Source organism: Rutidosis leptorrhynchoides, chromosome 2 (assembly GCF_046630445.1).
Source record: "Rutidosis leptorrhynchoides isolate AG116_Rl617_1_P2 chromosome 2, CSIRO_AGI_Rlap_v1, whole genome shotgun sequence".
NCBI lineage: Eukaryota > Viridiplantae > Streptophyta > Magnoliopsida > Asterales > Asteraceae > Rutidosis > Rutidosis leptorrhynchoides.
Genome location: NC_092334.1, coordinates 38837167 through 38864138, shown reverse-complemented (window position 1 = coordinate 38864138; position 26972 = coordinate 38837167). Strand labels below are relative to the sequence as shown.

The window sequence follows — 26972 nt, the reverse complement described above, 5'->3', positions numbered from 1 at the left end:
TTTATTCTAACGAATCAAAACAAGATTTGGTTGGTTATGCAGATGCAGGTTATTTATCTGATCCACATAAAGCTAAATCTCAAACTGGATATGTATTCCTAAATGGAGGTACTGCAATATCATGGCGTTCTCAAAAACAAACACTTGTTGCTACATCGTCAAATCATGCCGAAGTGATTGCATTACATGAAGCTACTCGAGAATGTTTTTGGTTGAGATCAATGACACAACTCATTACTGATTCTTGTGGACTAGAACGCGATAAAAGTCCAACAACTATCTATGAAGATAATGCAGCTTGCATAGCACAGATGAAAGAAGGGTATATCAAAAGTGACCGAACAAAACACATACCACCTAGATTCTTCTCATACACTCAAAATCTCATTAAGGACAACCAGATTGAAATGAGATATGTGCAATCTAGCAAAAACTCTGCTGATCTTTTCACGAAAGCACTTCCAACTGCTATTTTCAGAACACACGTTCATAACATTGGCATGAGACATGTTCAAAAGATGTAACAGCTGAAGCGATGTCTACTTGAGGGGGAGTCAACTCCATGCTGCACTCTTTTTCCCTTAGCTAAAGTTTTTTCCCACTGGGTTTTCTTTAGCAAGGTTTTTAACGAGGCAGTAATTTATAGTTGATCTTCAACAAAATAAAATTGCTATCCAAGGGGGAGTGTTATAATAATAATAATAATATAGATATGGATAGTCAATTTTGGTGTATACATATAGTCAATTTTGGTACACAAAGTATGTATTTTTATATTGAGATTTTAGGCTATAAATACTCATGAATGCAAGCATTAAACTTGCACCATTTCTCACACTTACAAAGTGTTTCTTTCTTTCTCTCCATTATCATCTTTGTTCTTACACTTCATTATTAGTATTCTAAATCAAGAATCAAACCACTAAAGGTAGTTATAAGCCTACTGAATTATAACATCAAGAATCAAACCACTAAAGGTAGTTATAAGCCTACTGAATTATAACATCAAGAATCAAACCACTAAAGGTAGTTATAAGCCTACTGAATTATAACACTATCAAAATTTTTTCTATTATTATCCAAAATTCCCTTTATATAGGTGTGACTGCTCCAGTGCTCCGTATTTCTTTAATTTAAACGAGGAACCGCTTATTAAAAGAAGAGGGATAATTCTCACACACACTTTTTTAATTCTCACACACTAATTTAAAGAAATGGATTATTATTAGAAGAGTAAAAGGTTAAAATAGGTATGTGAGATTAAAAAAGAGTGTGTTAGAATCATCCGAAGTGTTACCATCCACTTTCCCCTTCCATTTTTATTTATTTTTAGTCGTCTCACCATCTGACATTACACCAAAATTCTTCGCTCAAATTCATTTTCATTCATTCATCATAAAACCAACCACTCAAATTAATGTCATCATCTACCGTCTCAATCACCCCAAACCCTACCGGTGCATCATTACGCAGACCAATCGAGAAAAACCCCGGTAGCGACGGATTCGATGTATCTCCGGCCAGCGGCGGCGATACCATCAGAGGAAAACCTCCCAGCCGTTCAATTAAACCAAGTACTGAAACCACTGTTCTAGAAAGATCTGTAGATACTGCTCAAAAAGTTGATAATTTACTTACAAATTCAACTACTACCAAATTACGTAAACGAACCGTTGCAAAAAAGGTTACATCGAAACTGGCATGGAAAACTGTTGTAAGTGTGGTTGTTAAAAATTTAGGTATTTTGGTTATTTTGTTGCTTTTAGCTCAAATGATTCGTAGATTAGGGTTTAATCACGGGACTGGTTTCGATTCGGTTTTGAATCCGGGTTTGGCTGATTCGGATTACGAAAGACGGATTGCAGAAGTGGAGAGGTTTTTGAAAACGACAACGAAAATGATGCAAGTTCAGGTTGAAGTTGTGGATAAGAAGATTGAGAATGAGATTGCTGGTTTGAAAATCGAGTTAAGTAAGCGAATCGACAATGATCGTGTTGAGTTTTCGAGTAAAGTTAGCGAATTAGACGAGAGGGTTAATGGTGTGGAGAAATTGCTGAGTGGTAACGAGTGGTTATCGAGGGACGAGTTCGATAAGTTTGTGGAGGAATATTTGGGGAAGAAAAAGGGTGGTGATGATGAGATGAAATTGGATGAAATTAGGGCTTTTGCTAAGGAGATTGTTGAGAAAGAAATTGAGAAACATGCTGCTGATGGACTTGGTAGGGTTGATTATGCAGTGGCAACGGGTGGTGCGTCGGTTTTGAAACATTCGGAAGCGTTTAATGGTGCGAGTAGGTTTAGTAGTTGGGTGACTGGGAATGTGAGAAGTGATGCTGTTAAGATGTTGCAACCGAGTTTCGGTCAGCCTGGTGAATGTTTTCCGTTGAAAGGTGATAATGGGTTTGTTGAGATTAAGCTTCGAACTGCCATTGTTCCGGAGGCTATAACGCTTGAACATGTTTCCAAGGTATGATTTTTTGACAAACTAGTAACCTTTTTATTATAGTTTTTGACTCCTTGATTTCTGTTTTGTTTGTGCATAGCTGTTAAGTGATTCCTGTAGACTCTGACTTGTGATAATGCTTTGTGCTGTTTAACTTGCGTTGTATCATGTATGCCCTTAGATAAATGTTAGTCTTAAGGAATATTAATTAGGTAGTTTTGTAGTAAAATCTGTAAATAGGGATTAGGAATTGTAGATTAGTATCCTTAATATCATTGTTTAAGAGAATTGAATGATTGGATATTGTCTGGAGGGTTCGCTTACCTATTAAAATCAGAGCGTTATGTATGGGAGCTGTCCCATGTTCATAATCTTCTGTTATTTGCATACTATATATATGGAATTTGTCAAGACATGCCTTTTTTATATGATAATTGAAGTATTGAACCAAGTTGAAGAACCTAAAAGCAACTTGCAAACAATGTTTTTTATTTATTTTTTAAAATGAACAGAAGTCATAGCCAATCTTTTCCTTGTGCTTGCATTCTGATAGTTACAACCTTTGAAATTATGTACTTATGATCATGTTCAGTATAAATATTTAATAATATACGGAGTAGTTCTATAATCATCTTTAACAACATTTCTTTTTTAAATAATGAAGTTACCTTACCTTGGGTTCACACGACACAAGCTGAGCCGTAATAATTGCATGTTTTTTTCGCTTCCAAACTACCTCACATGCATCAATCTTATTGCTATTTCTACTTATGAAGACAGCAAACACATTTATGATCAATCAGATACATCTTGTGGTAACGCTAATTGAACTAAAAAAGTATAAAATAAAATAAAATGTGGTTATCCTTCCACAGTGGTCTTGCTCTCTAAAAATTTGACATGTTTTATTTTTTACTTTGAACAGAGTGTGGCATTTGATAGATCGAGTGCTCCCAAGGACTGTAAAGTTGTAGGATGGTTGCGCAACGAAGAAGATAAACAGAAGGAGCATTTACTGACAGAGTTCACATACGATCTTGAAAAGAGTAGTGCCCAAACCGTTAATGTGTTGGACACACAAGTCTCAAACCCAACCATTATCAATACAGTCAGGCTAGAGTTCATGTCCAATCATGGTAGCCCTACACATACGTGCATATATCGTGTGCGGGTCCATGGCCATGATGCCAACGTTTAGTAAACAGTCTTTGTGTTTGTTCTTTATTTATGTAGTCTCTTTACCTTTTGAGGTTGTGTGGTGTCTATGTAAGCTATTTTGTCATTCCACGGTAGTTTTTTGTTTTGAACAGATGGTACTGAGTTACTAGTTTAGTTTTATCTTTTGATTTAATTTAATTTGTGTATTATCTTTTGTTATTATTGGTCTCTATATCTATATGTTGCGACTGATATCTCAATTTAGAATCTACATAAGATGGTTAACATATTTGCATCATGTTCATGCTTTGCTGAACGAGTGATGATTTATCTATCTACTCTATCAACCTAGTAAGCCTAAGTAAATTTCATGCAAGATTTAAATCCATAAAAATTTGATTTTACTATTTTTATGGCGTCTCAATTTTATGTTTAATTTATTTTTATTTTTATTTTTAAAAAAAATATATTCTGCTTAGTGGTCGGAGGTTCACTCGGAAGCAATGTTTCTATCCGTCGAATAAAGAGATATGGATGATAATCTATACTTTTGAAATTATTTTCACTCTGGGTGAAGAAATGACTTGTCTTTATTCTCGAATAGGAGAATGATTGTGCACATCTCACCTCTTCCATAAACTACTTATGTAGTATTTGGTTTTGTTGTTGTCGTCGTCCTCTTTCAACATATTAATCATGCTACTCAAGGATTATGACACATGGAAAAACCAAAATTAGATTTTATTTAGACTAAATTGCTCAAATTATCCCTGTGTTTTTTGTTTTTAGCCCAAATAGTCCATGTGTTACGAAAACTGCTTAAATGATCCTTAATTGCCAAAAAGAGTCCCAAATAAGTCCCTGTGATAACGTCTGTTAAACAGTCCGTTAGTAGCATGTTCAGCTGATTCTGTTTTCAAGTAGGTTTCCATGATCTTGGTTTTGGAGCTCCTTTTTCTTTTAGAATACACAACACAACTGTGCCGGTGCTACTACCGCTATTAATAAAACTATTTAAATGAGAAGAATCTGAATGAATGGATATGTTTGAAAACAAAGCATGTATGGTTGACTATTTTTATTTATTTTTTAAATAGACCAAGACAATGTAATGATAAGACCAGAACATATGCAAACTGTATCAGTTTTTATAACAATCAAATACGATATGTCCCTTAGACAGTTTCACAATCAAGATCATGCTATTTACATTTACACTACTAAAAAGAACATTATCAAAACACACAAAAAAGTTCAACAACTAAAACTACAACCTTATGCAAAATGTACCTACGCCACTCTGCAACTCATCTTCCTCGTCAACAATCTTCACTCCTTGTGTTTCAAAATCTGCCAGGTCATTATCACCACCATCATCACTAGAGTTTTCGTTCTCCATTGGAGCCTTCCCCTTTGATTCTATCTTCTCAACTACTTCATTACTAATTACACCTTTCTCTGAAGAAGTATCGTCACTAATAATATTATTTTTATCAGAAAGTGGAATTAGTGATGTTGATGGTGGCCTTGTTGCATCTCTTCCTAAACTATAAGTAGTCAAAAGCTTTCTCTCAACGTTTTCTTGCACCATATCGCCAATTTTTTCTATCATTGCATTCGTTTATGGTCACTCTACAGCTTTTTCTCTCGAGCTGAGTGATTGTTCTATCATTTAACTTCTTCTGAAGCCGCAGAGAAGACTACAAAAAAACAAACACTGGTTTAGCAACACTTTACAAAAAGATGAAAGCAAAATATGAAGAATGAAAAAAAAAACAATCGGCTAATTTAACTTACTCTCTTTTCAAGAAACTTTCCAAGATTGGGGTTATGGAATCTTGATTTGAGGAATTTTGGCTATGGAACAAAAACGATGGAATAAGGGTTCTATTTTAACCCTAATCTGATTCAGATATATCAAAGGGTTTTTTACTATCACGTGACTTGCACATGACATGCTACTAACGGACCTGTTTAACAGACGTTATCACAGGGACTTATTTTAGCAATTAAGGATCATTTAAGCAGTTTTCGTAACACAGGGACTATTTGAGCTAAAAACAAAAAATACAGGGACGATTTGAGTAATTTTGTCTTTTATTTATCAAAAAATGTCAACTTTAGTATACATGTCCAAGTTTACTACTTAATATCTTAATTCAAGGATATTTAGCTTTTTCATTCAAAATACTGCTTAGACAATTTGTAATGGTATAGTGTGTGAGTTTTTTTTTTTGTTTTTTTTTTTTGCATTTTTTTGATGACTAGACAGTAGTCAGTGTAGGTTTTTGGTGTTAAATAATGGTGGTGTGAGTTCTTGGTGTGAGTAATGAGTGTTGTGATGATGTGTTCAAATATAATTGATAAATGTGTAAAAAAAATATTAAAATATTACTCCGTAATATTTTAAAATAATATAAAATCAAAAAAAAAAAACTTCAGTTGCTTGAGCCGTGTGATTCCAACGCACAAGACCAAAAAATCGAAAACCCACGGCCCATTAGGCTTGATTTGAGCGTTTGTTTGGTTCCAGCTAGGATCCCAAGCCACTTTGTGGCCTCAGGCCCTCAGCTAGGAATGGTCTTACAAAAATTGTCTTGGCAAATTGCTTTCTTGTAAAAGAGTTGCCTTGTTTTTTTTTTTTTTTTTTTAATTTTTTGACAAATGTTAAATATTTTTTACAGTACTTTTTAATTTAATGCTCTTTAGTAGTACATACTAGGCAGTGTTAGTATTTTGTACTAGTATGAAATTTAATTTAACTTTTTAATTAAACTAACTCATTTTTTCATAAACTTTTAACATAACTCGAAAACACGATCTCCTTCGTTACAAGTCAAAACCCTCACAATATACGGATAATACCAACCAACCCAAATAATAATGTTGATCCGTTTCGTATTTGTTGTTTGTTTAAATAAGTCGAATTCATGCTCTAAGAACTGAAATCCAAATGAATTCATAACTTTAGAGTTCTCGTTGAAGTGAATAAAAGTTTAACGGTGGTCGTTAAAAAAATCCAAATTTCAGAGACATACAAAAGAAATAACCGTGTCTTACATCCATACCGTTAAACTATTAAAGGGGTAAAATGGTCTTCATGAGTTGTTTCGGAGAAAGTTCGTGAAAGATGAAATACGTCTCGTTGTAAATTTTGTGTAAATCAGAAAGAAATCTCATTAGAAGATGGATATAACAATAAAAGTATACGCTTTAGGATTTCTATTTCTTTTTACTTTCACCGGCGATGTATCGGCGCTTTCAGTCACCGTTAACGACGTTGAATGTGTATACGAATATGTATTATATGAAGGCGATACGGTTTCAGGCAATTTCGTTGTCGTCGATCATGATATTTTTTGGAGCTCCGATCATCCTGGCATCGATCTTTTTGTGAGTTTTTGCATCATCATATTGTAGTGGTTGGATTCGATTTTACATAATTATGCAATTTTTGGCCTTGTTGATTAGATTTGTGATTTTGTGTTACTAATTTGTAGATGTGAAGTTGAAAATTTAGGGCATATCTATTGATCTTCCTCGGTAGGTGTTTCTGTATTAAAATTCGCTATATACATTTTATTATTTTTATAGTGAAAATTGGATCTTTATATTAAAATTCATGCATATCAGGTCTTTTTAGTATTTGAAGTTGTTATTCAAAAAATGAGCCAACAGATGCTGATATAAACTTGATATCTGTTTAGGGTAAATATATGGTTCTAGACACATGTTTAGCTGTGAAGCTAGCTTATAAGGAATTTAATGGTAGCTCATTCACCTTCTATGTGCATGCTCCATGCAACTTCACCTTGTTGATATGATACTTTAGAAGCTCAATAATTGTGTTCCATACTTACCATTTAATTTAGCCATAATCTTTGTAACAAACTCTTATCCAATGAAAATTACAGTTTGAATCCTTGTGTTCGTTTGTGTCGAAGCAGTTTAGTTTACACGCTTAATTTGTTAAGTTTTGGGTTTTTTTCAGGTGTCAACTCCAGGAGGGAATGTAGTGCAATCAATGAAAGGAACATCAGGGGAAAAATTCGAGTTTAAGGCTCCTCGAAGTGGGATGTACCAATTCTGCTTTCATAATCCTTACTCGACTCCAGAGACTGTCTCGTTCTATATACATGTTGGTCATATTCCAAACGAGCATGATCTAGCACAAGATGGTTTGTAGAATACCTCTTTTTTGTACATATTTTTGCAAATATGTTCATGATATCATTGGTTATTATAATTATAATTATATATAGTAGAGATGCAAGTTTCTGTATTCGTACTGATTCGTTTGGTTAGTTTGCATTTGGGGAAGTTATATTTTTAAATGTTTAAGATTAAGATTACATATTATTCTTTCCAGAGCATTTGGATCCTGTCAATGTGAAGATTGCTGAATTGAGGGAGGCATTGGAATCCGTTACAGCTGAACAGAAATTCTTGAAAGCTCGTGATGCTCGTCATCGACATAGTAAGCTTCTTGTACTCATAATATTATCCGAGGATCATTCGTTATATATGCATATTTAGTAGACTATGGATACAGTATTATGTTTGTCAACACCAGATTTCTCTTTCCTTCTTATATAGTGAGATATAAACACGTTTGCTTCATGAACACAGATTATTTATATCTTTAATTAATTATTATCACATTTGAAATACATTAAAAATGTTTATCAACAGTATACTGTATACACGTCTTAATTTGAAGTTAAACAGTTCTGTTATTGGCTCACTAAAGGTAATTATAAGGATCTGCAATATATTGAAAGAGAATCGTGTGAAGTCATGCATATGTTTTGTTATTGTTTGTATCCGTTTTGTTGTTAAACGAATAAGCATAAATGTTTTTAAACCATTTATCAATTTGATTATAGCTGGTGATGACATCAAACTAAAATACACATTTTCGTTATGACCAATTTTGTAAGTAATAAATCTAGAATCATGAACCAATGATTTTTTTCCTGGTCGTCAGCTGATTAATGTTTGTTGGTGGTGGTTGTATCTATTGCAGCAAATGAGAGCACTCAAAAACGAGTAATCTTTTACACAATTGGAGAATACATTTTGCTGGCCATTGCAAGTGGACTCCAAGTTGTTTACATACGTCGGCTGTTTAGCAAGTCAGTTGCATACAACCGGGTCTGACCTAACCGTAACACTGGCTCTGAATCTTTCTTATAGATTAGAACACGAGAACATGTCATAACATTTATATTGGTTCATTGCGATGTCCTTTATTGTCATTAGAGTTGTTCTTTATTCTTTTTGTTGAGTTAACTTATTCAAAGCCTAAATCAATGCAAGTTTACAGATTTCTAGTCTAAAACCCCTTCAAATTTGCAATGTTTGGTTTCTTCTGTCATTGGTTTGCTTGTTGAGGAGATTCATTTGCAATTGTTAATATTATCTTGCTTAATCAGCTATTTGGACAATGAAAGTTAAACTATAGGTGGCAAAATGGGTTATGATAGATCACACAAATTGTAATGACTTGAACCATACTATATTATTGGTGGGAACTATAGTAATAATAGTATGTTGTATCATCACATAACAAGGAACATAATTGTGATGAGGCTGCTTCATTATGGTTTTGTACTTTAGCCACAAATTTTCAGTTTCTCATGAGAATTTAGTGAACATAATGAAGCACAACTTAGGTTTTAATACAAACTTAACTAACAAGCCTAGTAGTATGACAAGACAAGATCACAAGTTTACGAGTACATCAAGTAAACAATCTCCCGTAAAGCTTCATGGAAACAGCACATGAGCCACAAACGACAAGACTTTAGTCGAATATATCTTTTCCGGGTAAACGCTATTCTTCATCACTATCATGACCAAAAACTGATGCAACAGCTACTTTCTGCTTCTTTGCAGCACTCTTTCCAAAACTCTACATGAAATGGAGCAACATATAGCTGAGTAATTTAAATTTAATTACTAATAAGTAGAGTAGGAAATGTAATGTGTGAATAATTTCAACAACCGCATCAGTTGAGGATTTCCCAGAACCCTAATTTCAACAATATTTTTTAAGGGTAATTCTACATTTTAGGAGATGGTTCTAAAATACAATTCTACCAATTTAGAGGATAGTTAGACCTAAAGGTGGCACCTTTCAACTCATTTACTTAGAAATGGATTAAATTAGGTTGTTATCTAGCTAAAACTTAAATTTATCTAATGAATCAAAAGTCACCTAAAGTCTATTCTTTGAGCATAAAACCCCTACTAAATCGTATTTGCTCGAAGACTTAGGTTGCAATTTTACGATATTTAGCTTTGTGATCGTGACATAAATAAGAAAACACCAAGTGTAGATTAAATTTATATACAGAAATGAAGATACAAAGTTTGCAGGAAAACCCAACCCGTAGTAAAAATGACCCGTCTTTCAAAGTGAACCCATTTTGACCAGAGCTGGCCCGTGGAACTCAGTGGGCCCGGTGCAGCAAATAAAGAAGGCCACTCTAAAGGATCCTATATTATCTTATATAAATATCCATATATCACATAATCCTAAAGTGCATAATTTCAATTTCAATTTCAATTTCAATTTATTACTATTAGAAACTGACTGGTACCTACCTTGGATGCACCGGGTTTTGATGAAAATCCAAATTTCAAAGTCTTCCTCTGATCCTGCTCGGCAAGAACATCAGCATTCTTCACGACTTTATTACTATTTTCAGAGTCTTCTTGTTGCTGTTGCTGTTGCTGTTGCTGTTGCTTATGTGCATCGGCCCTAAATGACAATACACAAGATATCAAATAAGGGATTGTATTAAAAACCATCAGAACAGAATGTGTAAAAGAAGCATGCATACATCTGAGCAAACTTGGCCATCTCCTTCTCCTGGCGTAGTTGTTCACGTTTTTGCCTGTCATCTCGACTGCTGCTTCCATGCATTTCTTTCATTTCTTTAAAGCGCTGTATGCATGAGCAAAACCAAGCTATTACAAACTATAGATGCAAAAATTTTACAAAAACAAGCTGGTTGGGCAGATTAGGAAACGGGTCAACAAGGGTTCTATTCAAACGAGTAATTATTCTTGGTATGGGTCGTATGGTAAGATTAATGCCAGAACATGTCTTGTCCAGAAATACAAAAAAAAATTGGTTTATTCTATATGATTAAATAAATTACAACTCAATGATTACCTATTCAGCTATTCTTTTTGCATAAATTGATTTTAAAAGTTCTCTGCAATATACTTTAGAAGACTTTTTTACCCTGTCCAATAAAGACCCGGCCTTTCCTTATAACACCTTATTTTACCCATTTTACCCATTACAAATAACAAACAACGATTCATACATAGATGAAAAGACATTGCAGCCTTTAGACCTGACAACCCATTATAATCTAATGAGCAAAAAAATTTAAATCAGATGATCAGATCAAGTAAGAATCAAAAATTAAAATTACCTTTCTATGATTGTGATCATATGAACTAAGATGACCTTCAAATTCGACTGCTAACTTGTACTGCTTGTTGCAAAGCTCACAATAGAAGACTTTCCGTATTTCCTTGACCTCGGTTTGAATTTTCAGCTCTCGGTCTGCCATAACCTGGATTTTCAAAATGTGCACGAAGGAGGCAGAAGAAGCCACCAGATAATAAAAACTGCCTTCTGCTATTCGATGTAGGTTTCAGAGAAAGCCACCAATCTCGAATTATTATCTTTGTTTGATGTACTTATATATTTGTTAATATTAATTATTAACTATGTTGGAAATATAAGGCATACCTCTCGCTTTTTTGCAATTTCTTCGGTCTCCTCAAGTTCAATGTCTAGTTTCTTGCGCTGGATATTTTCTTCTGCTGTAAAAAAATCATCTTCTTCTTGTTTCCCAACCCCTAGTTTCGAATCTCTTATTCCAGATTTAATCGGCTCAGTTATTCCTAACAAATCATGATATAGCAACAATTAGCATTTCAAAACTTCACAAAACAAGTTTACAATTCTGAGTGGGTGTGCAACATAAGCAAAAGAAAACTAATATTATCTATACATTCTGATCACAATAGAGTATGGAAGTACAACCAATATGCAAATCTCACCCAACCAAGAAAAAATAAGTAACGGAGAAGATGAGCTCACGAATGATGCGAGTCTTAAAGAGAAAGATACCAATCTTCCACCAAAAAACAAATAGTCACATCCACACACACACACATTCAAAGTATACCCATCGTGCATAAATTGTTCTTAGAAATAATGCTTAAAACAGTAGAGCCATAACTAGAATTACATTATGCTAGGGTTGAAATTATGTACTGTAACGGAGTATACAAATTAAACTGCTCATTTCAGTTGAGCCACTTAATTTTTCTTAGAAATATCTTGTCTATTAGACCATTGAATGCCCACTAAGACCGACTAATTGAGCAAGATCTTAATTCACTAGTTGGTCCATGAGCCATTCAGGCACTCATCTAGACCTAGGGGTAACTTAACATAAAAACCTTTAGGTCATAGGTAATCCATTTACACATAAATACTCACTACACTAAAAACACCCACAATAATATCCATGCATACCTTGCTCATTCTTCCCCAAACCCTTCCCTTTCCAACCCATCTTTTGCAGCAGCCTAAAACCAACATTTGATGATGTTAACTGTGTGTCCAACGATGCTTGCTCCACATTATCGAGATCTGCGTTTTCCGTCGGTCTGTGATGAATCGGTAAACGAAATTCCTCAGCTAATTCCTCAAGAACAGAAACATCATTTTCCTAAACGATTTACAAATATATAAACAACAGTAAGAATTTCACAGTAACACATATATACAATAAATCCCTCGACTGTTTTATAAAGCAAACCATATTGAAATTCTTCTTGTTCAACAAAGTAAGTTGATGTCTATCTATATCACTAATATTATATTACTACTATATTTCAAAAGCCCAAATTTATACTTCAGAAATAAATGATAACAAAAATAATATTAATAAGTTTTTTTTTTTTTTTTACGAGGAACCCCCTAGCGACGAGCCATAATGGCTCCCCTCTAGTTGGTAAACCCCGGGTAAACGGCAAGCCAGGCCTCCACCGCTACCAGGTAAAGCATCCTCTAGTCAATCAGTCACTAAATGGAGCTCGCCCCAAGGTATTTGCCTTGAAGGGAATCGAACCCGTGACCTCTTGCTTCATTGGAAGTCCTGGTGGCCACCCAGGCTATGCCTGGATGGTATAATATTAATAAGTTGCATAAGCATATTATTAACCTCATCTGCAGCTTTCTGTTGCCTTCTTCTTATATCTTGTCTACTGTTATACCGCCTGTTATCCATTTCAATACAAGTTTTCTGCTTTCAGCTGAATATTAGCTACAGAAACCTGAAACAAAAACAAATCTGTAAATTTTGATGATATCATTATATATTTGTAGGAAACTGGAATTAATACTAAATTTTCCGATAAATCACTAGGCAGCATATGTTTAAAGGAGCATTTGGTAATATTATAGTGTGAATTATGGACCGAATTGGATTGATGATGTGTAAACAATGAGTTAGGGTTTTGTTTAGAAAAAAGAGTAAAAAAAAAAAAAAAACCTTGATTGGAGAAACCACGGAGACTTTGAGAAAATAATTTTCAGTTGATATGAACTATTCTTTATGTATACAATAAAAATAAAAAATAAAAAATAAAAAATCAATCCGTTATTTGAAATTTTGGGTATGGTATATTGGATCAACGATGTTATATGGATCAATCCACCGTTTGAACCTTTGGACCCTTATTACTAGATCAAACCTAGCCCAGCTCAGACCTGTAATTATTTAATAACAATGAGAAATTAGAATTTGTTATAAAATATCTATATTGTGTTATAAAATATCTAGATTGGATGTTAATTTTATTATTATTATATTTCTTGCATAGTAATATTTTATATTATAAATAGACATGTATGGTAACCATTTAAGGTGTACAATTTCTCTTAAAATATCAATATCAATATTTCTTCTCTCTTTTTTCTCTCTTTGTTCTTATAACCATTAAAGGTAGTTATAAGCCTACTGAATTATAACACGTTATCAGCACGAAGAGCTTAGTGTAATCAAAGGATATCTCAAACGATCACGAGTCACTAATCAAGGTATGAAATTATTAATAATTTTCAGACTCGGACATATCAAATTTTGGACTACTAACATTTTGAACTACTAATTTTTATTAAGTTCTTAGTGCATTTGTATTGTTCTTATTATATGGTTGGCTCTGCCACCTAAATTATATATGGTCGACACTGTCGCCTAACTATCATTTATGTTTACTAACTTTTATTAACTTCACTAACATTTATATTTATGTTATTTAAGTTATATATGGTCGGTTATACCACCTGAATTATATTTCTGTAATCTAACTATTATTAACTTCACTAACATTTATATTTATGTTATATATGGTCGGTTATACCGTCTGAATTATATATTCTGTAATCTAACTCTTATTAACTTCACTAACATTTATATTTATGTTAATAAGACCTCATGATTGTACGCAACACGTCATTTGACAACACGGTACTTTATGTACGCAACACGTCATTTGACAACACGGTACCATGGGTCGAGATTAATTCCGATCAATACGAATACGATGGGGTCTTTATATGTTATCTAACATTTATGATTACTTATGCAATTAATCATTATTTATTTCATGCATACTAATGTTTATTCTTAAATTTATAATCTTAAAAGTTAAAATAAGAAAAAGTAGTTTGTACTTTTATTAAAAGTAAATCTTAAAAGTTAAAATACAAAAAGTAGTTTGTATTTTTATTAAAAGTAAATCTTAAAAGTTAAAATACAAAAAGTAGTTTGTATTTTTATTAAAAGTAAATCTTAAAAAGTTAAAATACAAAAAGTAGTTTGTATTTTTATTAAAAGTAAATCTTAGAAGTTAAAATAAAAAAAAAAGAATGGTAAAATGGATTAGCTTTTTGTCAAAAATGAAGTATTGAAAATGAAGTGGTCTCCTTCTATAATTAAAAAATATATATATTTTCATCAAATGAATTTTTATTGTGGCCGACAATTCCAAACACGAGTCAGTGTTTAGTTTATCAAGAATATCTCTTGCTTTGGTGAAAGGTCACGATCACGATATCGGGTGTTGTGAAAGAATTAAAAAATTGGTCAAGTGATTTTTTTTTAAAACAAAGAAAGTGTTTAAATGAGTTTTAAAGAAATGGGGAAAGCAAAGTAAATTTTTTTTTCCAAACTTGTCAAATATTTTGTTAAAAACGTGACCGTTGAAAAAAGGAGGTTGAATAATAAAACTTAAAAAAAAAACAAATTTTTTTTTTTTTAAGAGTGTGCATCAAAATGACCATAATGCCAAAGTGATGTATAAAGTTAATAAAGATGCAAGATGATCGTTTTGTATGTTGAAGTTAAACAAAAAGTTGATACAAGTGGGGTTTACATATATTATTTAGTTACTATTAGTCCACTAACCTCCACTCAAAACATATTTATAAGTTATAAAAAAAGGGTTTGGTGGCAATGCTAATTATTGAACCGAAAAAAAAAATTATAAACCTTGGATAGCCACGAACCAAAACAAGAGGAGGCATGGATTTTAAGTTAGTATATATTCTGAAATGGTACGGGTGATGGATCCAATGAATCCGCATCAAGGACCCGCGGGTGCTATCCCTAATTGTGACAAGTACAAATCAACTAAAAGTCTAAAAGATAAATGCTCTTATAGGGACCAAATGTTCACAATAATTGCCTAAACTAGATATGAAACAAATAGTTCATCAATAAAAAATATGCATCTAAAGCTTCTACTGAAAATTAATGTGCAATGTACAACATATAACTATATGGTCAAATTCATTTGAGCCTTCGGAGTCACAAGTATATGATGTATATATATTACTCAATTAACAAAATAGTAAATCGAAATTAATTCATATGAATAGTAAAAAGAAATTAATTAATTTACTATTCACATAAAAAGCGCATATGATGAAAAGCACATATGGTGAAAATGATATATAATGAAAAAGCACATATGGTGATTTATGAAAAAAAAAAAAAAACACATATGTTGATTAATGGAAAGCACATATGATTATTAATGAAAAGTATATTGTGAAAAAGAATCACAAATGTTTCTTGAAAGAATTCAAGGTAAGATATATGAACCAATTCATCCATCATGTGAACCATTTTGATATTTCATGGTTCTAATAGACGCATCTAGCGGATGGTCTCATATTTGTATGTTATCAAGCCGTAATATGGCATTTGCAAAGTTTCTTGCACAAATTATTAAATTGAGAACACATTATTCTGATTACACCATTAAAAGGATGAGACTTGATAATACCGGTGAGTTAACATCTCAAGCATTTAATGATCATTATATATCTACAGAGATTGTTGTTGAACATCCAGTTGCTCATGTGCATACACAAAATTGGTTTAGCTGAATCAATAGATAAACGCTTGCAGCTAATAACTAGACAATTGATAATGAGTACAAAACTCTCGATATTTATATGTGGACATGTAAATTTACATGCTGCGACATTAATTCGCATTATACCATGTGGAAGTCATAAATATTTTCACTTACTACTTGATTTTGGCCAAGAGCCAAATATTTTCACCTTAGAACATTGGTTGTGCAGTGTATGTTCCAATTGTATCACCACAACACAATAAAATGGTTTTTCAAAGAAAGATGGTAATATATTTTGGATATAAAACATCTTCAATCATAAGATATACTGAACCCATGATGGGTGATGTTTTTACAGCACGTTTTGCTGATTGTCATTTTAATAAAACATTGTTCCCTAGATTAGGGGGTGAAGTAAAAAAAATAAAAAAATAAAATGATGCTTCATGATGTGAACATCAATTAAGGTATATTGAACTCGCACAAAAGAATGTGAAACGAAAGTTCAAAAAATAATGCATATGCAAGAACTTGCAAATTAATTACTTTATGCATTTACAGATATAAAAAAAAAAGGTGACTAAATCATATATACCAGCGATAAATGCTTCAGCTCGAACTGAAATTCCAAAAGCTGGCAATAATGTCACTGTTGAGTCTTTGCCACGCATCAAACGTGGAAGATCAATTAGTTCAGAAGATAAAAATCCTCGAAAAAGAAAATCAGCTGATAATGAGGTAAAAGAAAGTGTTCAAGAAGAACCACAAATCAATATTCCTTCTGCAGAGGATATTGATAAATGTAAATACTAAAATTGCGATAAATTATGCAATATTATGGAACCGAAATGAAATTAAAATCTCTATGAGATATTTTCATATAATGTTACAATGACATCATGAATAAAGATGATGATCTGGAACTAAAATCTGTCATTGAATATACAAAATGGACATGATTGAGCTAAATGGAAAGAAACAATACGAGCTGAATTAGAATCGCTCGATAAAAGAAAAGTTTTCGGATCAATCGTTATTACTTTTAAAGATGTGAAACGTATGGGATACAAATGAATTTTTATCCGAAAAGAAATGTGCAAATGAAGTTACAAGGAAAACTAGACTTGTAACTCAATATTTCCCACAAAGACCATAAATGAATTCGGAGGAAAACTTATCCTCCTATAATGGATACAATTACTTATTAGATACTTAATCAACCTGGTATTTATTTAAATGCATCTCATGAATGTTGTTACTACTTATCTGTATGGATCACTTAATAATGATATATATGAATATACCTAAAGAGTTAAGGTATCATAAGCATCTAATGTAAAACTCAAGGGAATATATTCCATTAAATCACTAAGATTTCTAAATGGGTTTATACAAACGGGACATATGTGGTATAACCGATTAGATGACTACTTGATAAAAAAAAGGGTATAAATATAAACTTATTTTGCACGTATGTTTTATAAAAACAATGTTCGGATATGAGATCGTAGTTGTTTATGTCAATGTTCTTAACATCATATGAACAAATAAAGAGATCTATGAAATCATTCAACTTCTAAAGAATTATTTTGAAATAAAAAATCTTGAAAAAACCAAGTATTGCCTTGGATTGCAAATTGAGCATATGCCTAATGGTCTACTTGTACATCAAACAACTTATACTGAAAAGATTTTAAAACATTTTTTTAAAGATAAAGCCAATTGGTTGTTAGATCACTCAATATTGACACTGATCCATTTCATCCCCGTGAAGATCATGAAGATATTAACGGATCAGAAGTTCCATATATTAGTGCAATTGGGACTGTTATGTATCTTACAAATTGTACAAGACCTGACATTTTTTTGCAGTTAATTTGTTGACAAGGTTCAACTCAGCCCTTACAAAAAGACATTGGAATGGGATAAACACATATTTTGATACCCTTGAGAAACTGCTAATTTAAAATTATTTTATTCTAACGTTTCAAAACAAGATTTGGTTGATTATGTATATGCAGGTCATTCATCAAATCCTCATAAAGATCAATCTCAAACTCGATATGTATTCCTAAATGGAGGTACCACAAAAATCATGGCGTTCTTAAAACAAACACTTGTTGCAACATAATCAGATCATGACGAAGTGATTGCATTATATGAAACTACTCGAAAATGTGTTTGGTTGAGATCAATGACACAAATCATTATTGATTCTTGTGGACTAGAACGCTATAAAAGACTAACAACTATCTTCACCAACAACTATATATGAAGATAATGCAGCTTGCATAATACAAATGAAAGAAGAGTATCAAAAGTGACTGAACAAAATATAAATACTGACGAGGCGCCAAAGCCATAGACAGTCTTAACGGTCATAAGTTTGATGGAAAAGAATGGTATGTTGGTAAGGCTCAGAAAAGACTACAAGGGAATATGAATTGAAACAAGGGTTTGAGCAAACCATGAAGGAGACTGTAGACAAACACAGGGGCTAAACTTGTACATAAAAGATTTAGATGATACAGTTTCAGATGAAAACCTCAGATTCTTCTCATATACTCAAGATCTCGTAAAAGACAACCAGATTAAAATGAGATACGTTCAATCAACAACTCTGCTGATCTTTATACCAAAGCACTGCCAACTGCTATTTTCAGAACAAACGTTCATAATATTGGCATGAGGCATGTTCAGAAGATGTAACAACTCAGGCGTTGCCTACTTGAGGGGGAGTCAACTCTATACTGCACTCTTTTTCCCTTAGCTAAAGTTTTATCCCAATGGGTTTTCTTTAGCAAGGTTTTTAACGAGGCAGTACTAGTTATTCTCTAATAAAATTGTCATCCAAGGGGGAGTGTTATAAAATATCTATATTGTGTTATAAAATATCTAGATTGGATGTTAATTTTATTATTATTATATTTCTTGCATAGTAATATTTTATACTATAAATAGACATGTATGGTAACCATTTAAGGTGTACCATTTCTCTTAAAATATCAATATCAATATTTCTTCTCTCTTTCTTCTTTCTTTTTTCTCTCTTTGTTCTTATAACCATTAAAGGTAGTTATAAGCCTACTGAATTATAACAGAATTGAAGTTTAAATTATTAATATTGATATTAATATTAATAAAAAAAACCTACTCGTTTTTTTATGTCACTTAACTAACCTTAAGAATTAAGATACCAATGCATCCTTTTTAGTTGAATTTTTATATTTATTTATACATATTTCTGACTAGTGGTCACAAATATAAATACAAGTTCCAAACAATTGCGGTGTGCGTTACTGATTGATTGTTTTTCCTTCAGACTAAAAGTGTGCTGACTCGGATCATAATGTAAAAATCGAGAGGTGGCTTAAAAATTCAATCTCCGGACTCAAACTTTGATTTGGTCCGTCTAGCAGTTTGCTGTTAATGCCTTGAAGCTAGAGAGACAAACAATTGTGTGTGAGAGAAAGTGTGTTCTCTGTCAAAGTCCAAGTGTCCGAATAGTGATGGTCCAGGTGTCCGATTTATAGGCACCCCGGGTCTTCGGAATGTTCGGAGACACGCGTCGTGCTATCGTTGGTTGATCATACCCGGAAAAATGTGTAACTGACTTGCCACATGTACGCTGAGGTGGAGTATGTATAATGCCTTGATCTTTAAGGCTTATGTGCTTAGCACGGACTGCAGGGCTTACACTATACATTGGCGGCCTGACATATACTTTTTTTTGTTATTTCTTTCCGGAAGACGCTAGACGTAACTTTGTCACAAATGCCTTTTACTCCGTTTCTTGTGTCTTTAAGATATGCTTTTCCGTTCTCCAAGAATAATAATGACCTTTTTCATGTGTGTAAACTATAAGGTGCACCCGTAATCTTTGTTATATGTTCATGGTATCCAACTTTAAAGTTTTAGAGGTCTCGGTCTATCATCATCTAATTAAGGGTAAAACCCACCCTCTGGCGACTTCACAGCGATTGGTTTCAGAGCTATTATGTGAGAGGAAAACGTGTAAACCATGTGTAAAGGGACATGGGGCAGAGATTGAACTCACAACCATCGCTTTATGCTGCACGTGATAGGTATCGGTCTATCATCATCTAATTAAAGTCAGAATTATCCAAAGAAAATTGACATGAGATATATGTTATGTTCTCCCGGTACAAAATTAAGTATAGTTTGATTCAGAAAGAACGTTGTTTTTATTTTAATTATCATTCTTTTATGGATTTGATATTTTCTTCTGTCATTTTATTATAATAATCCTCATAATATTATATAATTCTTCCATTAGTCATTATTCTATTAGTTCGTTTCATTTTTTTTAGATCAATTTTTTCAGTTTTTTAAAAACCTAAAACTTGTGAGTCATCCATTATAGCAAATAAAGAGAGACTGGCATAAGAAATTAGAGATATATTTGTGTGTTTATTTGATGTCTTTTCAACCAAAATTAAAACGAAGTAACATCTATTTATAAAATTTGTGTGAGGGTAAAATGGTCCAAAAAATTAAAACAAAAAAAACAAAAAAAGTACCTACAAATGGTTGTATAGCCATTACTAGCAATCAACAAAAAAAAAAATCAATTTTAACCGGTTTTATAAAAAACGGTTTTAACCGGTTTTCAACCGTAAAAAACCAGTCAGTATATAAAAATCGAACCAGTGAAATCAGTCTTGTTTTTTTTTTTAAAACCGGTCTTTTTTCAAACCAATTTTCGGTTATTGGGCTGGTTTTGAAAAAGAAGGATTTTTTATTTGCATCTCTAATTGGGTTTGATTATTGGCTAAGATGTTGGTAAAATGTTAAATCACACTAACTCTTATTTTATTACGGAAATATTAGTATTTGTATCATTATTATTATTATTATTATTAGTATTTGTATCATTATTATTATTATTATTATTATTATTATTATTATTATTATTATTATTATTATTATTATTATATTATAATAAACTTAAAAGTATTAAAACTTACAAAAAATTAGTGGGAAGCCTAGAGACAATCTGGGCTCCCACACCTCTAGCAATAGCAAAACCTATCCTAGTAATAAACTTAAAAGTAAAAATATTATTATTATTATTATTATTATTATTATATTATTTTATAACTATTATAATAATAATAATTGTTGTTATTGTTATTGTTATTGTTATTATTATTATTAAATTAATTATTTTATACATTTTTATTATTAGAAATTATTTTGTTTTATTTTATTATTATTACTAGTAGAGTATTATAAATATAAATAAATATGAAATAAAATATAAATTATAAGAAACAACTCATATACAGATTCAGACTGCAAAAGGCTTTTCCTCCCACCCAGTTCAGCTTTGGAGACTTTAGTGTCCTATTCCATTCTAGACAAGAAAAGGCAACAAACAAAACAAAGTAAAACAGATAACAGAAACAACACTTTATCAGTACTAGTCCCACCCATAATTCTTTTGCATTAACCAAGACAATAAAACAACACATAAAATATAAAAATATAATAAAAACTGTAACTAACATTATTTCCACTCATTTTGTACTTCCTGATAACAAGTAAAGAATCTTCAAAAATCAAAATTAAACTAATATACTACACTTCACTGCACTGCATTCCACATTTGTTCATTCTATCATACTCTAAACAAGCAAACATACTCAACTAAAGTTAGACATGTGTGTCATCATTTCTGTTTTTCTTCAAAACTTTTTTTTTTTTTCTTTTCTCAAGTTAATATTCTAACAGGTTCAATTCTATGATGGTTAGTGGTTGCATCTATCTACACTTCTCTTTGTAACATGATCCAACTACGGCGAGATCCAATCACTACCGACGTGCAAATTTCATTGGTCCAAGTCATTCCAGCATCTAACCCTGTTTAAGCACGAAAAAGTGGAATAACGAGTTAATTAAGATACCGCGATGCAAAAAGATGACAACTTTGGCTCATTCGATTTGGAATATCTCAATTAAGGTTATCACTAAAAAAAGGGGTCAACCAAGGAAACTAAAAATTTGGTGAGACTGTCGTTAGAAAAATCCATATACATTTTGTATCAATACGTGACACGATAACTATTTATTAGGGGAAAAAAAATTTGGTCAAAAGTGTTTCAGTTCAAAACCAATCAGACCCATTTAACCCGTTATGCAGTTACTAGACCAACTCATTGTTCAACCTCTAGTAATGCCAGTATTGAAGAACCCTGAGTTCTTATGGTTAAAATGAACTTCAACTATTTTAGGTTTGACTCAATTGTAATACAACTAGTTCTTCTGATCTATTCTTAATTGTCTTAGGTCTGACTCAACTGTAACACATGATCCTGATCTATTTTATTTTTAATTACCCTTTTTTTCCGCCAATAAATAAAATGAACTTGAACAAGAAAGAGAACATACGATTGCGTGTGATGAGTTAGAAGAAGCATAGTTCAGTGTAGCCGTTAGCGTACGGCAAAAGTTCCTCAACTTCAATCCTAGAATTAGAACAGCTCATGGTTCTTTTATAACGGCTATGAACTAACTCAACCTCAGCCCAAAATAAGCTGTATACTGGTCTATGATCAGAGAATCTAGATTCACCACGTACGTATGATAACTGATGAAGGCCATTTCCATACCACAAGATACGATCACACCTTCAAAAACCAAATTAGCCAAGTTAATAAAGATTCCTTCTATCTGAAAACATTTGTTATTAGATCATTACATCATGTATATTAAAAGTATTACCATGCAGGCGTTCTTCTTTTTTCCTTGTGCTGCAAATTATCCCCGGTATATCTATCTGAATTCGTTAAATATTTATAAGTTGGTGGAAAATATATCTTCCCTTCGTTCCATCCTTGGAATACGCGGCCCCTTCTTTGTTCAATCCGCAGCTGCAACAAGAACAAAATAGGTTAAACGGGTCAATGTCAAAAGTTACCCAAAGTGTACTTGCAATGCACAAGAACTCCTAAAATGTTTTGATCTTAAAACCCTATTTCCCTACAATAAAATAAATTTGTATGATCATGATTGGCACAGTTAATATCTATAAGAAAAACCAACGAAGCATTGCTTCAATGGTACCGCGGTTACACTTGTGTACTCGCAGGGCTAGAGGTCTCGGGTTCGAACCTCGTCACCCGCTCTAGGAATTGAAACATTATTCCTTGAAGGTGGCCCAAAGGGAAGGTTTTACCGACCCGCTCCGGGACTAAGATCCGGCCCGCCTGCCCCTCGGGATGGTTTAAGGGTCGGATCCTCAGAGTGTGGTTCGGGTTTCCTGCCCGAAAGCGCGTGTGTGTAAATGATGACTAGGCTTCGGTCCGGACTGATGCAAGCTTGCCTTTCAAAAAAAAAAAAAAAAAAAAAATATCTATAAGAAAAAATAAGAATTTTGTGCCAGAAGTGTTTTCGGGTCAATTTAAGACTTTAAACCCGACGCGTTTAGTACCAAAAGTTACCCACAATTCTATATCATACCTGATCTTTCTCCAATAATGCTCTCCAATTTTGCATCTCAACAAGTGCTTTTGCTGATCGATAAGAAAGGGCGATTCGGTAATTCAGATCCCCAAGCCATATAATTCGACTGTAACAATGTCCAACTTATCAGAATCTTAACAAACTACCTGTTTCATGATTCTTTTTAATTTTTTAGTCAATGAGAAGGAATTTTAAAGTGTCGAAGTAGTTGTCTTACTCGTGTTCAAGTATCGATTGCGGCGATTTGTCATCTTTCATGCCTTCAACACGCGGAAATCTTGTTTTCTTGACTATTTCTAAAAAATCAGAATTTCGTCTTAGTTCATCCCCTTCCTTCTGGCCGGAAGTCAAATGAGTACACACAAAACAAAAACTTGTTTCGTGCAACAACATACTAACGGATACCGATCCCTGCAAAATACAAAACAAACAAATTATAGCATCTCAAATTCAAAATCTTTAACCATAAACTACATGTAGTGATCCGTACACAACCTATTTTTATTCATACACAACCAAACATGTTTTACGATGTTGTACAGTACTATACAACACTTTCAAACATGTTTGGTTGTGTATGGATAAAATTGGCTGTGTATAAATAAAATTGATTGTATAGATAAAATTGATTGTGAACGGATCATCACCCATAACTACAACCATTTAAATCATAAAAATCATACATAAATTAACTCTTCCCTAAGATCATTAATTAGTACCTTATTTCCAAGATACCCCATTAGTCCTCTGCCAACACAAGAAACTTTTAGGTTTCTAACATGTTCCCTCAATTCACTCCTGACCCAAACTGTAAGAAACACACCAACCATTTGTTTACTTGCAACCAAACAATAGCTTGAATTTCCACCTTCCGTACTATTATAAACCGGCGAAAATGAAGCCGAATTTTGTAGATCTTCAATGGGCCCACAATCATCATCAGACGAACCCCATCTTGAATAGTCACTAGGCCTATGACCATATGAGTAATTACTCGGTCTGTGACTCGCTGAGTAGTCACTCGGCCTATGACTCGCCGAGTAGTCACTCGGCCTGTAACTCGCTGAGTAGTCACTCGGCCTGTAACTCGCTGAGTAGTCACTTGGTCTATGACCAGAAGATGAGAAGTCACTCGGTCTATGACTCGAGGAGCAGTCACTTGGTCGTTGACCGAAGATTGCACGGTCGCATACACTATATCGCCGGTCAAGATGCGACTCATTTTCATTTCTTGAAATTTGAGTTGCTTGAAAAGACCGGCGATTAAAAAACGATGAATTTTGGTGTCTAGTTGAACCCTCAAAATCAGCATCATATTCAGCCACAGGATCAGGAACAGGGGAAGGTGTGAAACACACGTTTCCGCCAGAACGATTATTTAACGTTCTGCGTATCAAAGCTAACCACTTTTTCGCGGGACCGTTGTCTTCAGCGCCTAGAATATTTGCCGCATTTAATGGGACAATTTCTTGAAATCTAACAAACACGAGAATCTAATTCGTCAAAATTGAACTCTAAAATTCCAAAATAAGAAATATATAAAAGAAAATTGAACTCTAACTCATCAAAATTGAACTCTAAAATTCCAAAATATATCAAAACTGAATCACATTTCATACCCAAGAACATAAATATCAGCAGCAGGGGTACCATGTAACCAATCATCAAGATTCAATTTATTAGATGGAGCTTTTCCTCCTACATTCCATGTAGCTGAAAATATGCTGTTTCCAAATTTCCAAAAAAACAAAAATCAATTTCTTGCTATTTCCAAATTTCAAAAAAAAAAAAAAATAAAGTAAAAAAGGGATTTAATCATGACATTATATTAAGTACCTATAATTCTGCACATTTATAACTTGAGGGTGATCAAGATCAACTCTTGCCCATTTCTTCCTAGATTTTTCTGTAAATATCTTGAAATTATAATCATTTCAAACATAAAAAACAAAAAACAAAAAAAAAACAACAACAACAAGAGTAAGAATAAGGCCTAAAAGTGTACCTGTTTTAGATTTCTTGATTGCAGGCGGTTCCCTTTCACAAAAGCCACCTATATTATATGATCATAATGGTATAAAACATAGTATGCGTTACCAAATTCACAAAATTAAAATAAAGTACAAACATATATGTACGATCTGTGCATATATACCTCCATAAACAGCATTATTATCATCAGGTTGAGATTCAGATTCATTTGTTTTGGTCTTGATATTAAACCATTTACGCACAAGTTTCTTTGACCAAGAAACCTTATTGTTTCTACAATTTGCATCTCTCATTGCTTGTAACTATGTAACAAACCAAAATGAAACAAGAGACAAAGTTGATATCCTAACTGTAATACAGTAGTAATAAATGGGTATGAAGATATGGTAATGTTAACATATATAATAAAAAAATAAAGACATAAGAAGAAATATTAATAAAGAATGAGGGGCACAAGAATCAAAGAAAGAGACAAAGTTGTTTAATATGTGTAAGTGAGATTAGTTAAGTTTTTGAGGAGAGGAAACATTAAAGTGGAGTAGACATGGCCTCGTTGTTTGCTGCAGGGATTTAGAAAATGAAAAAGAAAAAGAGAGAATTTGAATGGAATAAAATAAAGTGTTTCAAGAGTGGACTGGAATGGACTAATTGAGAAGACTGATAAAATGGTTCAGGCCGGCTCCTACTCATGGTGGTGTTGTGGCCTGGTGGGCTCAACTGGGTCAACAGCCTTAACGTACTCAATGGGGTCACCAACATTAATAAGGGAAATTGATCAAAATTACCCCATTTCTGAAACTGTTCAACAATATGCTCTCAAAATTTGAAAATTACAAAATCTTTTGCTCACACATCACGCATCACGCAACATAATAATCTAGGGTGGTAAGATGGTTTCCAAACCACAGTTAAAATAAATCATACACTATCGTCTTATTGATCTTATTAATAGTATATATCTGTCTTATTTCTATCACAAGATAGTCTAGTGGCCTTGACGCACTGAATTTCTTTCGAGAGGTCTTATGTTCGAATCATGTCTAGAAAAAAAAATTATTTAACTTAAATAGATACTGAGTAATAGATAATGGAGAAGGAACAGGTAATAGAAAAGTAACGTACGAATTGTTATGGAGACCATCTTTATTTAAAGAAGTGATTCGTACATATCAAAGCATTCAAATTTACGTAGCTGTAAAATGTTTGTACCTTAAATGTATGGAGCAGAATTTCCGCGTAAAATGTGAAGATTAAGTACCTCGTATGTATTTTTTAAAAAGGGCGATGATTTATTTACATTATTGCTAACGTAGCTTTGTAACAATTAAATTATGAATAATATATACACAATCATTTTTTAAATGTACACCGTACACAATCAATTATGTTTGTAGTGTTATGTTGTATAACACTTTAAAACATATTTAAT

The 26972-nt window shown here is 32.8% G+C and overlaps 4 protein-coding genes across 5 annotated transcripts; 2 read left to right on the top strand and 2 right to left on the bottom strand.

The window, feature by feature from the left end:
* The first annotated feature begins 1324 nt into the window (after positions 1-1324).
* Positions 1325-3833, top strand: LOC139890737 (SUN domain-containing protein 1-like). Its single transcript, XM_071873648.1, has 2 exons — positions 1325-2467; positions 3369-3833. The coding sequence occupies exons 1-2, from the start codon at positions 1418-1420 to the stop codon at positions 3639-3641; spliced, it is 1323 nt and encodes a 440-aa protein (XP_071729749.1). The 5' UTR covers positions 1325-1417; the 3' UTR covers positions 3642-3833.
* Positions 3834-6717: 2884 nt separating this feature from the next.
* LOC139890736 (transmembrane emp24 domain-containing protein p24beta3-like) lies at positions 6718-8921 on the top strand. The gene is made up of 4 exons (XM_071873647.1): positions 6718-6994; positions 7593-7779; positions 7971-8078; positions 8628-8921. Exons 1-4 carry the CDS (start codon positions 6788-6790, stop codon positions 8759-8761), a joined length of 636 nt encoding a protein of 211 aa, XP_071729748.1. The 5' UTR covers positions 6718-6787; the 3' UTR covers positions 8762-8921.
* Positions 8922-9120: 199 nt separating this feature from the next.
* LOC139890735 (uncharacterized) lies at positions 9121-13227 on the bottom strand. 2 transcript variants are annotated; one of them, XM_071873644.1, is made up of 8 exons: positions 13192-13227; positions 12862-12973; positions 12171-12366; positions 11376-11530; positions 11053-11196; positions 10450-10553; positions 10211-10367; positions 9121-9515 (listed from the first exon to the last, which is right to left on the bottom strand). In XM_071873644.1, exons 2-8 carry the CDS (start codon positions 12925-12927, stop codon positions 9438-9440), a joined length of 900 nt encoding a protein of 299 aa, XP_071729745.1. In that variant the 5' UTR covers positions 12928-12973; positions 13192-13227; the 3' UTR covers positions 9121-9437. The 2 variants fall into 2 exon arrangements, with proteins under 2 accessions (XP_071729745.1, XP_071729746.1); XM_071873645.1 differs by lacking the exon at positions 13192-13227 and having other exon boundaries at positions 12862-13158.
* An 8363-nt stretch (positions 13228-21590) lies between these two features.
* Positions 21591-26136, bottom strand: LOC139890734 (type IV inositol polyphosphate 5-phosphatase 6-like). Its single transcript, XM_071873643.1, has 10 exons — positions 25707-26136; positions 25557-25604; positions 25388-25457; positions 25171-25275; positions 24271-25027; positions 23769-23962; positions 23549-23657; positions 22811-22959; positions 22478-22716; positions 21591-21949 (listed from the first exon to the last, which is right to left on the bottom strand). Exons 1-9 carry the CDS (start codon positions 25834-25836, stop codon positions 22494-22496), a joined length of 1785 nt encoding a protein of 594 aa, XP_071729744.1. The 5' UTR covers positions 25837-26136; the 3' UTR covers positions 21591-21949; positions 22478-22493.
* Positions 26137-26972: the final 836 nt, after the last annotated feature.

Bases quoted from the DNA above. Each gene is read 5' to 3' on its own strand.
- LOC139890737 (XM_071873648.1), top strand. From the start codon at position 1,418: ATGTCATCATCTACCGTCTCAATCACCCCAAACCCTACCGGTGCATCA. The intron at 2,468-3,368 runs GTATGATTTTTT...TACTTTGAACAG, and splicing joins CGCTTGAACATGTTTCCAAG to AGTGTGGCATTTGATAGATC.
- LOC139890736 (XM_071873647.1), top strand. From the start codon at position 6,788: ATGGATATAACAATAAAAGTATACGCTTTAGGATTTCTATTTCTTTTT. The intron at 6,995-7,592 runs GTGAGTTTTTGC...GGTTTTTTTCAG, and splicing joins ATCCTGGCATCGATCTTTTT to GTGTCAACTCCAGGAGGGAA. The intron at 7,780-7,970 runs GTTTGTAGAATA...TATTCTTTCCAG, and splicing joins GCATGATCTAGCACAAGATG to AGCATTTGGATCCTGTCAAT.
- LOC139890735 (XM_071873644.1), bottom strand. From the start codon at position 12,927: ATGGATAACAGGCGGTATAACAGTAGACAAGATATAAGAAGAAGGCAA. The intron at 10,368-10,449 runs GTATGCATGCTT...ATTGTCATTTAG, and splicing joins ATGGCCAAGTTTGCTCAGAT to GGCCGATGCACATAAGCAAC. The intron at 9,516-10,210 runs GTAGGTACCAGT...CATTTCATGTAG, and splicing joins CAAAACCCGGTGCATCCAAG to AGTTTTGGAAAGAGTGCTGC.
- LOC139890734 (XM_071873643.1), bottom strand. From the start codon at position 25,836: ATGAGAGATGCAAATTGTAGAAACAATAAGGTTTCTTGGTCAAAGAAA. The intron at 25,276-25,387 runs GTACTTAATATA...ATTTGGAAACAG, and splicing joins ATAAATGTGCAGAATTATAG to CATATTTTCAGCTACATGGA. The intron at 23,963-24,270 runs GTACTAATTAAT...TGTATTTTGCAG, and splicing joins TGGGGTATCTTGGAAATAAG to GGATCGGTATCCGTTAGTAT.